Consider the following 13666-nt stretch of genomic DNA (forward strand, 5'->3'; position numbering starts at 1 on the left):
GCAGTTTGTTTGGTGCCCTGTGTGGTTAAAATTTGAGTTTGCTGCAACCCAAGGAGTCCAGCTAACAAAAATATACCTCGGCAGGGGCCTGGAAATCTGGTGTCAAAGGAACTGATGGTGAGGTATGTGATAGAACTGAAAAAGGCTATGAGTGAAAGGATCACCTGAAAGGGTTGGTATGGCAATACATGTAAAAAGATGGAAAAAAACTATAAAAGATCAGTTACAGAACAGCTTGATGAATAATACTTATTTTGGAGTTAGACCACTGCTAATTTATGGCCTCAGAACAAATGTGCTAGTACCTGGACATCTCTATCTTGCTTGAGGTGTTTATTATTTTTATTTCATACTGTTGCTGCACTTGCTCTAATAGTGTGGGCAGCTATAACACTGGTTCCCAGGGTTATAGTCCTTGTTTAGATACAATTAAGGTATCGGTGATTGAGATAATGGATAATAGGAAGCAGGGGAAGGCATAGAGACTGTTTGTTACCTTTGGAAGCGTGATGTTTAATTATCTGCCATACTACCTGTCCAGCCTAATATTTTTCATTTTTGTCTCGTTTATTTAAAAGAAAAGTTACAGATAAAGAAGACAGCTAAACTTCTGCAGTCCTGAGAGGGGAAATATGGGCTACTGTAAAAATGCAGGGTTTTTGGTGGGGTTTTTTTGCTTGGTAGTTGGGGGGGGTGGGGGGGGGTTGTTGCTTGTTTTTTTTTATTTTTTTCATTATACAACAGTAGATTACCTTCTTTCTTGGGTGGACAGCAAACTGTTGATAGTAGAAGTAATTCCCTTACATTGAAAGAGGCTGTGTTGTCATGCACAGAAAGCTTTCAGAAATATTTCTGTATGATTGGAAGTCTCCTTGTGTTTAAACTTGGTCTGTCCTATATACGTGTGTGTGTATACACACATGTAAGTGTATATATGAGTAAGGCTTTTGACTGTACAAGCATCTGGAAAAAAGCACGTAGTCAGAAGCTGGTTTGTGTGTCTCTAGGAGGACATGTTAGCATGTGGGAAAGAAGTGGAATGAACGGAGGGATGTGTTTTAAACATTACAAATACAAGAATTTATCTGTTGCCTCTTGTGAGGCTTTATTTCTATTATTGGCCTCTGATAGGCTGAGTGTCTCACTAGACTTGCTTAACGTTCAGTTCAGTAGTCTGGCATGGTGAAGAAGGGAGGAAGTGCACTGCAGTTAGTCACTAGGGGACAGTGGCTTGTGAGGCAGGTGTTGTTGCATGTAGGACCGTCCCAGCCATTGATTTGGTTTTGTTGTTACAACAGGGTTCAAAATCTGGTGCAATGGCAGGAGATGGCTTACCTACTGGTGTGGCATCTCTGCGTGCCGTATGGACCTCGTCTGGTGTCTGAGGAAGACCTGGCTCTAGCCTCCTTATGCTAGGATGTGGGTGTTTTCCAGAGATTCAATCAACTGTGAGATGTTTACTAAGTAAAAACTGTGACCCTGCCTATTCTTGGAAAATAGCTCATGACTGACGCTTGTCAACCCTCTTCAATCCAGGTTAGCAGGCACTCTGACAGCTTGTACAGACACGACTGACTTGTCCATATGCCATGCCAGCAGTGCCCTGCTTTGCTAGTGCTAGATGATAAGTCCTCAGGAGACCGGTGAAGTGTGAGATGGACTTTGTACGCTTGAACCAATTCTGTTTGAAACCACTCCTTAAATCTGATTTTGGTAGAGCTTGCTTACACTATTTATTTATTGATCTAGTAGTGGTAGGAATAGAACTTGCTGTAGGGAAAAAAAAAATTCCCTTGCCTGCTGTCTGCACCAGGTATTAACACAAGCGTAGTATTTGGGGATATGTAGCAGTCGTCTTGGAAGTGTGTGCTTCCTCTGTCTTGGTTTTCTGTCTCTTGTCCTTGCTTGTGCTTATTGCTTTTTGACTGAAGGAAAAAGATGACTTTCCTAATTTTTGGTTAGTTTTTATGTGTAGTCTTTTCACCTCTTGATTATCTAGCATGTATTTTCTTTCATGCTTGCCCTTTCTGGTGTGATAATCTCGTTAGTCTCTGCTTTCTGTGTTGTTGCCTGGACGATTAACCAAAGTGTCCTGCTAAATGTAAGGCCTACAAACTAGATAACATGGGATTTTTTTTTTCCACTTGAGGAAAATGCCTCCCGTATCAGTTCAGTTCTTGTTGTCCTTGTTATCTCCCACCTTCATATTGCCTGATGATGGGTACAGACATTACTTGAATGTTTTCTTGCTTCTCATGCCTATTGCCAAAGGGTTAATAATTGCAGTATGGTTAGTTTCGTTTCCTTTGATTTTTTTTCCTGACTGTTCTTTGTTAAAGGTGAGGACTTGGTGTACAAAAGGTGAGGAACTGGAAGGAGATGGCTTATAGACACAATTCTGTTAAAAAAAGCAGGAGTATGGTCGCACTTCTGAAAATACGTTCCTCCTTCTCAGCCCTTATTATCGATGACTCTCCTTGGGTTTGACCTTATTGAGCCCTGCCTTGATTTTGCTTGTACTGTGGTTTCCATTTTGGTCTGTGAGCTACCTGCAGAGAATCTGAAAGATCACTGAAAACAGCAAGTCAGTTGCATGTAGGCTTGTATTTCCTACAGAGGCCTGGGTTTCAGCAAGGTCGTAGGATAAATGGCCTGTTACAATAGTCTGTGCAGCCCTGCTGGAGGACAGGAGCATGTTGCTGATGCTTCTGAGCTAACAAACCACTTGCATGGTACCTAGGTGGTTATAACTGCTGTGCAGATGAAAGCGGGGGTGATAGCACGGAAGTCAGAGGATATCGGTAGCAATGTGCCCAGTGCTGTCTCTTATAGCTAAACCTGTAAGGGGCAATTGGTCCTCTTTGCATGTTAATATATTCAGCAATGGAGGGTTGGGAGCGCATTGTGCAAGGTATGTGTTCCATTTGTGGTTGCATTAGCTTCTTTGAAATTTTGTTGGAATACTTCTTTAAAATGCACATTTAGCACATCATAACCTTTACTTAAAGAGAAGTCCTTCAGCTGGTTTTGGGTGAAAGGAAGACAAGGATTCTTTGTAACCAACAATACTAAAACCATCTTAAAAGTGGATGTTTTTGTGTGTGTGTCCGAGTGTACACTGATCTATATTGCATTACCCTTTGCCCTTCTTGGGAGAGAAGGACTGAATTTTTTCATTCAAGCTTTCCTGCACTTGTAATACTTGTGACTACAAAAGCATTTGCTTCTTAGTAGTGGCAACCCTTGAACAGTCTAATTTCAGCTGGGACAGTACTGTGTTGTTGGCTGGTTTCTCTGCCTGGCTCTGAATTGCAGGGACTGCCTGCAAATGCTTTGGGTGAGATCTATGTGGAAATTTCCAGTGTGAAGATCCGGAGGGGGGGGGAACCACCTCCTGTTGACAGAGAACACTTCCTTACCTGACAGGCAGCTTTCAAGTTTTAAAAGTGCATTACAACATTAAAACCAACCCTTGTGATTAAACTCTGGAGAGGTTCAGGAGTAATGCTTCTTACAGGTCTTGTAAAGCTCACCACAAAGTAATGACCTTGGTAGGCTTGATTTTTATTTTTACAGCTAACCCATTAAGCCCAGATTTGTTACAAACACTTGATTGTCCTACTAACAACCATACTTAAAGCATGTAATGTATAATGTGTAATGTTATTCCTGATTTTGATCGCAAATTAACAGTTGTTGAACAAATATTCCGGTAACTGGGGTTTACCCTGCATTTGCATAATAATGTGTTTCTGAACTTCAGCTGTAGTAATCCATGTGTCTCTTGTGTGATGGCAGCAAATTTAGCTATAGCAGTCTATCCGTCTGCATGACTGATACAGCAGACATGTTTGAGGCAGGCTTTGTGTTTCCTGAGAGGGTAACTGGATCCAGTTGCTTGGAATCCGCAGCAGGGTGTAATGTAACGCCATGTGTACTGTTCACTCAGGATCACTTGTACCACTTCAGTATATTGATGTTTATAGTTGTAGTGTGTATGTGGCCATTAATCTTCTAAAAATGAATTGGTACCTGTGTACCTACCTAGGAGATAACTTAAATATGTGGCCTTAGACTAGTGCTCCGTACCTATCATGACCAGAAGTCTTTCCCCCCCCCCCCCCCCCCCCCCCCAAATGGTTACAGAATATGCTGCATGGGTAAGGTTGAACCTTAGTCAGCATCTTGTGCGAACTGCATGCCTCTATCTTACATGTCAGTAAAGGTGGGAGGATGCATAACTGAGCCAGCCCTGGAACTGTGACCCTGACTGTGCTTTGAAGGTGTGGGAGATGAGTGAAATAAGCAGGTGAAAATCCCCCTTGAAAAATGGTTTTGGCACCCCAGCCACTCCTGATTTTCTTTTACATGAACCACGGTGGCATAGGAGAGCTGGTGTCCTGAGCCTGAGCTTGGTCCTAGGCTGACAAAGGAGTCGGTGGAACTTGTTCTCTGTCCTGCATCCTACAGTGCCCAGTTTGCATTTCAAGACACTGAAATTGCCCAGGCTGTTCGGAACCGGAGATGGAGCGAGTGCCCCTTGAACAGGAAGGAGGACTGAGTCAAAAATTTAACACTGTAGTGCAGTACTTTGCAAATGCTGTGGTAGGTAGGTGTTCTGAGTGTGCTTAAGTTTCCAGTTAAAAGTAGCAGAGTGAGCTCCACGAGCAGGCTACCCTTGGAGGACAGACAAAGATTACTTGTTGGTGTGGGGGTGAAGAAATTTGCCTATCTGAAATGAGCAGGCATAGCTCCAGGGCAGGAATGGGATGTGACAGTTGTCAGTGCACTTCATCTATGCTATTCGGGCACTGAGAACATGTGTTCCAGGGCCTGATAATAATTAAAGGGCAAATCCTAATGCTTTTAATCCTTTTTAAACATCTGGAAGGAATCAAGACCATCTTTGCAGTGTTACTGACATTTACCTGTCTCTGCTTCCCCTGGTCAATGGTAACTTGAATATTTGTGTGGAGTCCTGGAACATTACCCTAACTCATGAACAGCCAGAAGGGGAGTTCTGGTTTTGCCTGGTAAGGTCAGCTAACTAGCTGTCGTTCAAGCTGGCCTGTGTGCTATTTGAGCTGCAAGCAAGTTCCCATGGTGGCTGGTTGCCAAAGCAGGAAGAGATTGTCTGGGATATGCCGCTGGCTCTTAGGTGACTTGAAACTGCTTGCAAACTTGTTCCCTGACCTCTTGCACTTTTTTCCCCTTTTTCCCCTCCCTCCCTGCCTCTTTCCACCCCCCCCACCCCCCACCCCCCCCCTTTTTTTTTTTTTCCTCCATCTTTCAGCACAGAAAGACATCAGTCATGGCTGGTGATGCCATCATGGTCATGAGAGGCTTGACAAAGCTTAGTAAAGCAGTCCTAGAAACCCAAGCAGGACAGCTTCGGCAGGTGCTCCTTGGGGGTGATGCAGTTACCATTGCAAGGACTCTCCAGGCCACTGCTGAAGAACAGTTCAGTTCTGCCTTGGGAAAAATGCAGGTAAGCGAAGCTCTGTGTGTGCAATCTAGTCTGATGTTTTGCTTTTTCTCCAGGTACTTTTTGGTTTTGTTGTGAGAGTGGCTAGAAACTTGCATCATGAGCTAGAACCTAGCTCTGAAATGCTGGATTGAGATTACAGGTGTTGCAATGCTCTGGGAGTTCTCCAGGATTTCTGTGGTGTCCAGTAGGTCCTCGGGCAGGAATGGGAGGGGGATGTTACTGCAGAGTGTTTGTTTCTGTTACTAAGTGTTTAAGACATACTGAAAATGAAAAGTACTCTGTTCACCTTATCTTGTCAAAGACCAAGCTCTTGCTAAGATTGGCCAGTAGCTTTGTTATTTAGAGTCCTTTAAACTTCAGTCATTGATTACCTCTCCTTTGACTAAGTGAATGAGGACTTTTAGAGTTAATTGGATTTATCTCAGTGCTGCTTCCTTTCTTGACAGAATTGGTGTAGGAGATATTTTTCAGAATGCCTCAGGGTCAGGTGTTTGCAAGTACGTCACTTACAGCCCCAGCTGGATTTTCAGAACTGATTTTCAAATGAGGAACATAAGGAAAGCCAGACTTTCTTTAAGCAGCAGCTTCTGTCACCAGATGGGGGGATGAATTTAAAAGAGCTTCATATTTGCTGTGTTGCCATCTCTTAAACATAAGGCTTGTCTGAGGAAAGGAACTTCTCTTAATCAAGTTCCTTCTTTATCATCCTTTAGAAAGACATTGTAGCTCAGATTATAATTTTTGAAGCAGAAACTAACGGGTGAGGTTTTGACTTTTTTAATGCAATGAACTGAGACTATCGTGGCAGTCTATAGCTTCAGTCCTAGAATCTGGGCCTGTGTTTCCTTGGTTCTATTTAAGCTTGCAGCAGAAATACCCAAAGAGCGTGTTTGTTTATGGGGATAGTGCTTTGACTTGCCTTTGCCCTCCTTTTGCATCCAAGGGGAGAGAGAGAGATGATGTTCTGATGTTTCTGTACATGTTTCTCTGCATGAAGGGCCCCACAAGCACACCTGCAGAACACTTGCCCTGTGTTCTGTAAATGAGTTGCATGAGCAGCTGATGCCAAAGCAGGGCTCAGTAAGAAATCTGTAGTCAGAAGCTACACTTTCTGTTTTGGAGAGAGGAAGGCTTTTATGTTAAGTGACTATATTTCACTCCTCTTGATCTGTGGCAGGGTTTTGGCTGTCTGACATGGTTTTTAAAATTTAAGTATGGAAGTAGAGAGGCCTTTTTGCTTGAAATCACCAGTCAGTATTGTGGCTGCAGCCCCCATCTGTAAACAGAGTCTTCCTCTCCCCCCTGCTGTGACGTTGGGGTTCAGAATAGTATGAGACCTGCTGAATAACAGGAAAGACCGTGTTCTGCTTTTTTCATGTAAGGAAGGGAAATGTAATTAGTGTTTAGGAAAGAGCCTAAAATACGTTGCCTGCTTGCCTGACCACAGTAGGATTTAAAATCCTGTTGATTGGCTGTAATAGTAATCAGTTCTTCCATGGTACTGCTGCTGCTGAGATAGGTAACTAGAGTATGTCAAGTAACAAGTAAATAGGAGATAATGCTCTGGTGATGATTCCCCCGCACCCCCATTGAAAAGTGGTGGGAAATACCTGGATTTAATGGGGCAGCTCTTGCAGGTTGGGATGGAACAGGAAAGACTGTCAGGAGAAGCTTGCCTTGAATGTTGCTGTGTCTGATGCTGCTATCCTCGCTTCAAGCACAGAATTTTATTTATTTATTTTGGGATGATGACAAACCTTACCATAGGTTAGTGGTTGAATAATGAAATGTGTTTTGCAGTTGGTAGTGTCATGCCATGGAAGGCTGAGCCTACTTTGCCTATAAGTAGGTGCCAGGTATTGCTTCAGGTAGCTTTGGGCTTGAAAGTGCGGACATTGCATGATTAGGGACGGGATGGGAGGAAGGAGCGTGGTAGGGGTAAGAACTGAATACAACAAGGTTTAGCTTTTTGTTATTCCTCCTAAGTATATCTTGCGTGATATTGCAACTCCCATCACCTTTTTTTTTCCTGAGCAGTGTATTGCTTCTAGCGAACTCCACAATTAGTGACCCTTCTTGGGAGCATATGTAGAACAACAAGGCATCTCCAGTTACGGGTATTAGAGAAGCTGTTAAAGAATTTGTCCCATCAGTGGGGTTGCAAGACCGCCAGAGACCCCAGGTGTCCTCAGTGTCTCTTCCTTTTTCCTGTCTCTTATTGTGGATGTCTGTAATGTCAGAGTCTCTACAAATTACTTATGGTGGTGACATGACAGCCTGGCTGCATGCTCATCTCTGAAGACCATGGATGGGTAGGGAGCAGGTTTTAAGTTCTCTTATTAAAGTATTTCTATTATTGTTGTTCGCAGGAGCTAGGCAAACAGCAGGAGAACTTAACTGATCTCACTGAGGATTTTGGGAAAGACTATGACTTTTCAGCCCGAGAGCCATCAGATGCTTCAATGGACTTCTCCACTGCCCCTGGCAAGCCTCACGAACGCAGTGGTGAAGGCCCTGCTTACTCTTATTCTACAAATGGACCTTTTAGAAGTGCTGGTGACACTGGAGATTCTGGCATGGGCCAGAAGCCTTTCCCTCCCAAAATGGATGCAAGGTTATTTGGAGGCTTTAGGGACCCTGGAAATCCTTTTGCTGCTGCCTTTGGACAAAATAGGGCTTTTCACCAAGATCATTCCTCTGTTAGTGGATTAACAGCTGAAGATATTGATAAAGCCAGACAGGCCAAAACAGGTTCAGAGCAGAAACCCTACAAACAGATGGTACGTTGGTTTGTGTTTTTGTTGGTGGGGTTTTTTTTGTGTGTGTGTAGGTTGTTTGGTTTTTTTTTTAAATTAAGCATTCTCAGTACTATGATTTCTATACTGGATTGTCCTTACCTTCTGTGTTTCTCTCATTTCTTCCTCTTCCACTATTCCCTTTTGTGGAGGCAAATCAACTCTGATCTCTGTGATATTTATTCTGTTAATAGCTTTTCAGGCTCTTCTTTCACACCTGCCCCTGCTATATCAGATATCCTGATGTGACAGGATGTTTAAAAAGCATATATAGGGTTAGACTTCAGTTTTATATTAACAGGAGCTCTCCTGTTATTCAATGGTGAATGAATGGTCCTCACTATGAGGACTTGATGTATTTATTGATGTATGTTACAGTAATGAAGGGTCTGTATTTCATCCCAGTTTTTGGGGTGAAATGTTGAGCAGGTGGGGACAGCTGTAGGTTACAAAGGTTTGAAGACTGAGCTAAAGAGTTTGTCTTCTCCTTGAAGGGCCCAGTTACCTTTAGCTAGTTGTTTTGCTATGGCTGTGAAGAATGAATTAGACCTAAGCGCCTCTCAGTAAAGGCTGTGACTTCCTGTACTGTGTCTTGCAATCCTTCTAGAGGTGGAGGGAATGTTGCCGTGAGCATTAGTAGACTGGAGAGAGGCATAGCCCACGATCGTTGCTTTAGTGCTTCATGCTCTTGTGTGAGGCAGTGCAGAAAGCCCACAGCAGAATTCACAGTGGACATGTTTGCCATCTGTTCTGACCTTCTGCCTCCTTCCCTAAACCCGTTATCAGGCGCTACTGTGGGTTCACTCAGGATATTGCTTTGATGAAACTCTACACTTCTGCTGCTCCAGCTGTTGTGCGTGGGGGAATTATCTACAGTACTGTGAATGTGGTAACCTTCCATTAGTTTTAATACCATGTGTGGAAGGGAGTTTGGGTTGGTGCTGCACTGCTTCTTCAAGTTCAAAACATAAGGGCTGCTGAGGTAAAAGTAAAAAGTAAAAATGGGGTTTCTAAACACGGATGTCAGCTCTTCTATCTTTCCCACCCTCTTGTCCACTCTGCTTTGTGTATGTTTCAGTTCATGGTGTGTCTGTTCTGCAGCGTGTTCACTTGAAAAATCTCTCAACATATATAAGGCTCGGTGTTAAAGAAAAGCTTTCTGTAGCACAGAGTTGTTCAAGTGCTTTCAAAGTTGCCCTCTGAATTTGCAGGTATCTGACCATGTACCCAGTTCATTTGTGGATTTCTTTTTGTTTTGTTTCCCTTTCCCCCTCTTTCTGCCACAGCTCAGCGAGCGGGCCCGGGAGAGGAAGGTTCCTGTCACAAGGATCGGACGGCTCGCCAACTTTGGAGGTCAGTTTGCACACACCCACATTTTCGAAGTCGCTTGCAGCGAATATGCTTGCATGTACTGATTAATGGCTGGCTATGACAGTGCTCCTGCTGAAGCGTTAGTTGGTTCTGTTTTCCAGTTAAGCTTGCTAATAGGACAGTGCTTTCCCAAAAGCAGCTGGTTAGTTCAGAGCTTGATTTGGGCTTTTTCATTACGTTATGGATCTTGGCCTTTAGTCAGAATGATGTTATGCTTTGAATCCTGTCTTTTGTAACTCTTATCATATCTAACTGCTGCTGTGATAGTATGGTAAAGAAAAAAGCTCCCCACCCAAACACATCTTTCGGATGCATTCAGCAAGCTACCTATAAACAAGAACTATGGAGCTGGCATGGCTTTTCATTTGTCTTAGGATGGCAGGCTGATATATTCCTGGAGCTTAGTTTTTGTATACCTGTTCTGAAATGAAAAAAAAAAAGTCACTCAAGTGTGGGGCAGATGATTTGGCAGTGCATAGTAGAACTGCACATCTTCATGGTAACATATACTGGGCTGAGCTGTTTTAATGAGGGGGGAGGGTGAGGTGCAGGTTGTTCTTCAGTCTCTGCGAATACCCTGGTCCTGCATTTGTGTTTTCACTTCACTGAAGAAACTCTTCTAGTCATTACAGTATGCTGTTACTGTCAAGCACAGACAGCTGGAGCAGCTGTTACTTAAAATAACTTTTTCCCAAACTTACCCTTGCTACTTCTCTGAACAGTGCTTAAATATAAAACATATCCTTTTGGAATTCACTTTTGAGTGTGGGGAGAATAATAGTCAAGATTTGATTTACTTGGCCATTGCTTATAAACCATTTTCTCCCAGAAAGGATGTGGTGTCTAAGCTTATAAGATGAAGCTCACTGAAACCTATGTGAATTTTATTTGCAGAATGGGGCTTACAGTGTTAAAAAGCAGCCAAATATCTTCAGTAATATTAACAGATGGTGGTTATCTAATGACTTATAGCCAAAGCCGTCAAAGGACGTAACATGTTCCTGAGAAAACGGGAACTATCACAGTATTGGAGGTGGAAAAGATGATCACAGCTAGCCTTACTTGGCTAATCATTAGATAAGTTGTCTCTCTGTTGTGTGTGTGTGGGTTTTTTCTTTTGTTTTCCTTTTTTTTTTTTTTTTGATACTGTATTGTCTTGAGATGATAGTAGCCCATGTAGGTTGCGAACAGCCTCCAGTCTCTCCCAAGTAGTTTGTTAGGCCCTTGTGGCTCTTGTGATTCTCTTCCACAAAATTTGATACAGAAGCACATGTGCAAAGTAGACATCCTTGTGTTATGGATCCCAGAAGAAAGAGAAACAGCTCGTTGAATGTAATTCAGATCAACGATTACATAAAAAACCAATTATTCTTCCTCTGTGTGTCTCTTTGTCAGAGTAATATGCATGCTAGGAGGGTTGGGGCAGGGACTGATTCCATGCAGTGCAGGAATAAACAGCAAGTGAGTTTTTTTTGATAAGGTTTTAATGCTGGTCAGATATCCTTAACCCTGTAGTTCATTGCAGGTGCTCTGGCTTCTCAGCATGCCTAGTATTCCTTAAAAAGAAGCAGGACTCATGATTTGCTTTTTGGAGTAACAAGGCATCACTTTAAAACTCACTTGACTTCTTTCTTTGTAAGCTCTAGGAGCATACAGGTCTCCACTTAATCTAGCCTTGATTTTTGTGGGAAGTGTCACAGCGCTTGTAGCTGTCATCATCCGAATTTATCTGTGGCTGCTTGCTGACAGCTGGTGGATGTAAAGTGGCAGATGACCAAATTTTCCAGTTCCAGTGCTGTCACTGTACACTCCAGCTCTTGGCACTCAAGGTTGTTACATGAGGAAAGGCTGACTCATGCTTCAAGGGGAAATATAACTACCTACCTGTCTTTTCTTAACCTCAGGTTAAACAACACCACCACCTACCCCCCCCCACCCCCCGCCCCCAACAAACCAAAACCATGAAGGGAGAGTAAGAAAAAAAGAAAGATTGTTTATAAGCAGCATCCCCAGTCATAGCCCTTTTCCTCTAGTTGTCCATTTTATATGAATGAAATTGCTGGCAAGACAGAGCTCTTGCTTTCAGACTGCTTTTGGGGGGACACCATGTTGCAAAAATGGGGTTCAGATTCTCCAGCTCCTGCAATTTCTTGTGAGCATTAATTGCTTATCTTTCCTTCTGAATTTTTCCTTGCAACAGCAAGGAGAAATAGTACTGTCAGTACACTGGCTGCAAACACAGATGTGGCCTATAGGTAGGTTTTTTCCAGTTTAAGAAATCCTTTAGTAATATTTTGGTAGGCTGTGTAGTGCTTGAAGAAGGCTTCTGAGGGTGTGGTGTCTGAAGTAGCACGGGCTGCCTGTAAGGAACACTTCTTAATGGGCAGATCTTGATCCAGACTGGTATGAGCCTCTAGAACTGCATGAAAGGAGGGACTCCATTAATAGCGAGGAGCAGCTGTTGCTTGCTATTTGCTCCAAGTTTAGAGGGTTTTTTTTCCTGACCTGCACATGGCCTTGAGAGAGCCAGTGCAATTGTGAAACCCCATCAGCTAATTCTAGGGTGGCTTTTACTGACTGGCTCTTATCTGATGAGAACTGTTATTTTCAACTTGCATCTTTATGAAGCATTTTAAATGCTTAAACCAGGAAACATTAGCTGATGGTAAGAGCTGTGGTGTACTGGTCACTTTTACCTGTTTTTGATTCCTCTGAAGTTGTTGGTGAGTGGCTTATGGTTGACTACTTTTTTCCTCTTAGATTGTGAGCAGGGGAAGGTAGTACTTGTGTGTGTCTCCTAGCGACTTACTGTCCTCACTATCAGTCCTTTCTGGGTATTGTTCTCAGGAGTGATGCAAGAGGTAACGTACAATTTTTAAAAATATCTGCAAGTTGAAGAGTGAGGCTGATTAAGGGAGTCTCATGAGGCACAGGAGGCAGTTTCCAGCTGAGATGAGAACTGATTTTTGCTTTCCTAAGATCCAGCCCAACTTAATGTATTTTTTTTTAAGGGGAGGCAAGATAAGCTTGAAGCAGACTAAGTGTTTCAAAGCTCACTGGTAGGTGATTTGGAAGTTCCTTGTGCCTGCAGAGTGTGTTCTTTCATGCATTTTTCTCGTTTTGCCATTTCAGTACAAGTCAGAAACAAGATGTAGGATGGTTTAATGAGAGTCTCCAATTACGTTCTTGGTTTTTGGGAGCACCTGCTGCTGCTGAGGGATAATAGTTAACAGCTGGAAGGAGCCTTTTTGCAGGGGATGTCACTGTTAACCTATGGAATAGCAGTGTAGTGACCCAGCTCTGTCTTTTCTTCCTAGGATGTTCAAATGATTAGAATTAAACAGGGGATAGCAGGCTTGGGGGCTTCCTGCTCTACCAGCTGCCTCTTTGCATTTCCTTGAAAATAATGAATGGCAGGAGACTGCTCCATATCTGTGAGGGAGTGTAGCTTACAACAAGTAAGTTTTTTTGTGCGCGATTTGTTTCTTGTGTGCTTTGGGGTGCTATCTTCATTTAAAGACCCCAGGAAATAATTGTGAGAAATATAATGGTTGAAGTGGATTCTTCCACCTCTGCACCAGTCAAACTAGCATTTGACTCTGAGTTTTCTTAGTGGGATAAAACTTGCTTTTTCCTTATTTCCTTATTAGACAAACATACTCTTAGGCTTGGAGAAGATGGAAAGATGTTGAGTAGGTGAAAAGCAGAGTTTACGTAACTATTCCTGGGGTTCATATAGCTGAATTTCCATCCTAGTGGCATGATCCTGTTCACATGCGAATCATTCTGCCTGCTGTCTCTGCATGTTTTTTGTTGTTCCCCCCAATGTTACAGGGAATGTTGAACTCTCAGCTGTGGTGTCAGGACACTCTAGCGAGTGATGGACAAACAAGTAATAGGAGGCAGAAATACTTGGACTGCAGAGTTTGCCTGGCTTCTCACCTCTTCTGGGAGGAAAGAACATTTTGCTGGAAAGGTTGAAGACAATTTTCTCCAGTGCTTCTGTGTAATA

General features: G+C 42.9%; 1 protein-coding gene across 3 annotated transcripts in view; it reads left to right on the plus strand.

The window, feature by feature from the left end:
- Positions 1-13666, plus strand: part of COQ8A (coenzyme Q8A) — a 48147-nt gene that overhangs the window by 7323 nt on the left and 27158 nt on the right. For 2 of the 3 annotated variants that reach the window (XM_064446393.1, XM_064446395.1), the window contains exons 2-4: positions 5294-5488; positions 7858-8268; positions 9570-9636. In XM_064446393.1, coding sequence (XP_064302463.1) covers positions 5312-5488; positions 7858-8268; positions 9570-9636 — 655 coding nt within the window. In that variant the 5' untranslated portion in view covers positions 5294-5311. The remainder of the gene's footprint in view (positions 1-5293; positions 5489-7857; positions 8269-9569; positions 9637-13666) is intronic. The other variant, XM_064446394.1, reaches the window with a different exon arrangement.

Source organism: Phalacrocorax carbo, chromosome 3 (genome assembly GCF_963921805.1).
Source record: "Phalacrocorax carbo chromosome 3, bPhaCar2.1, whole genome shotgun sequence".
Lineage (NCBI taxonomy): Eukaryota > Metazoa > Chordata > Aves > Suliformes > Phalacrocoracidae > Phalacrocorax > Phalacrocorax carbo.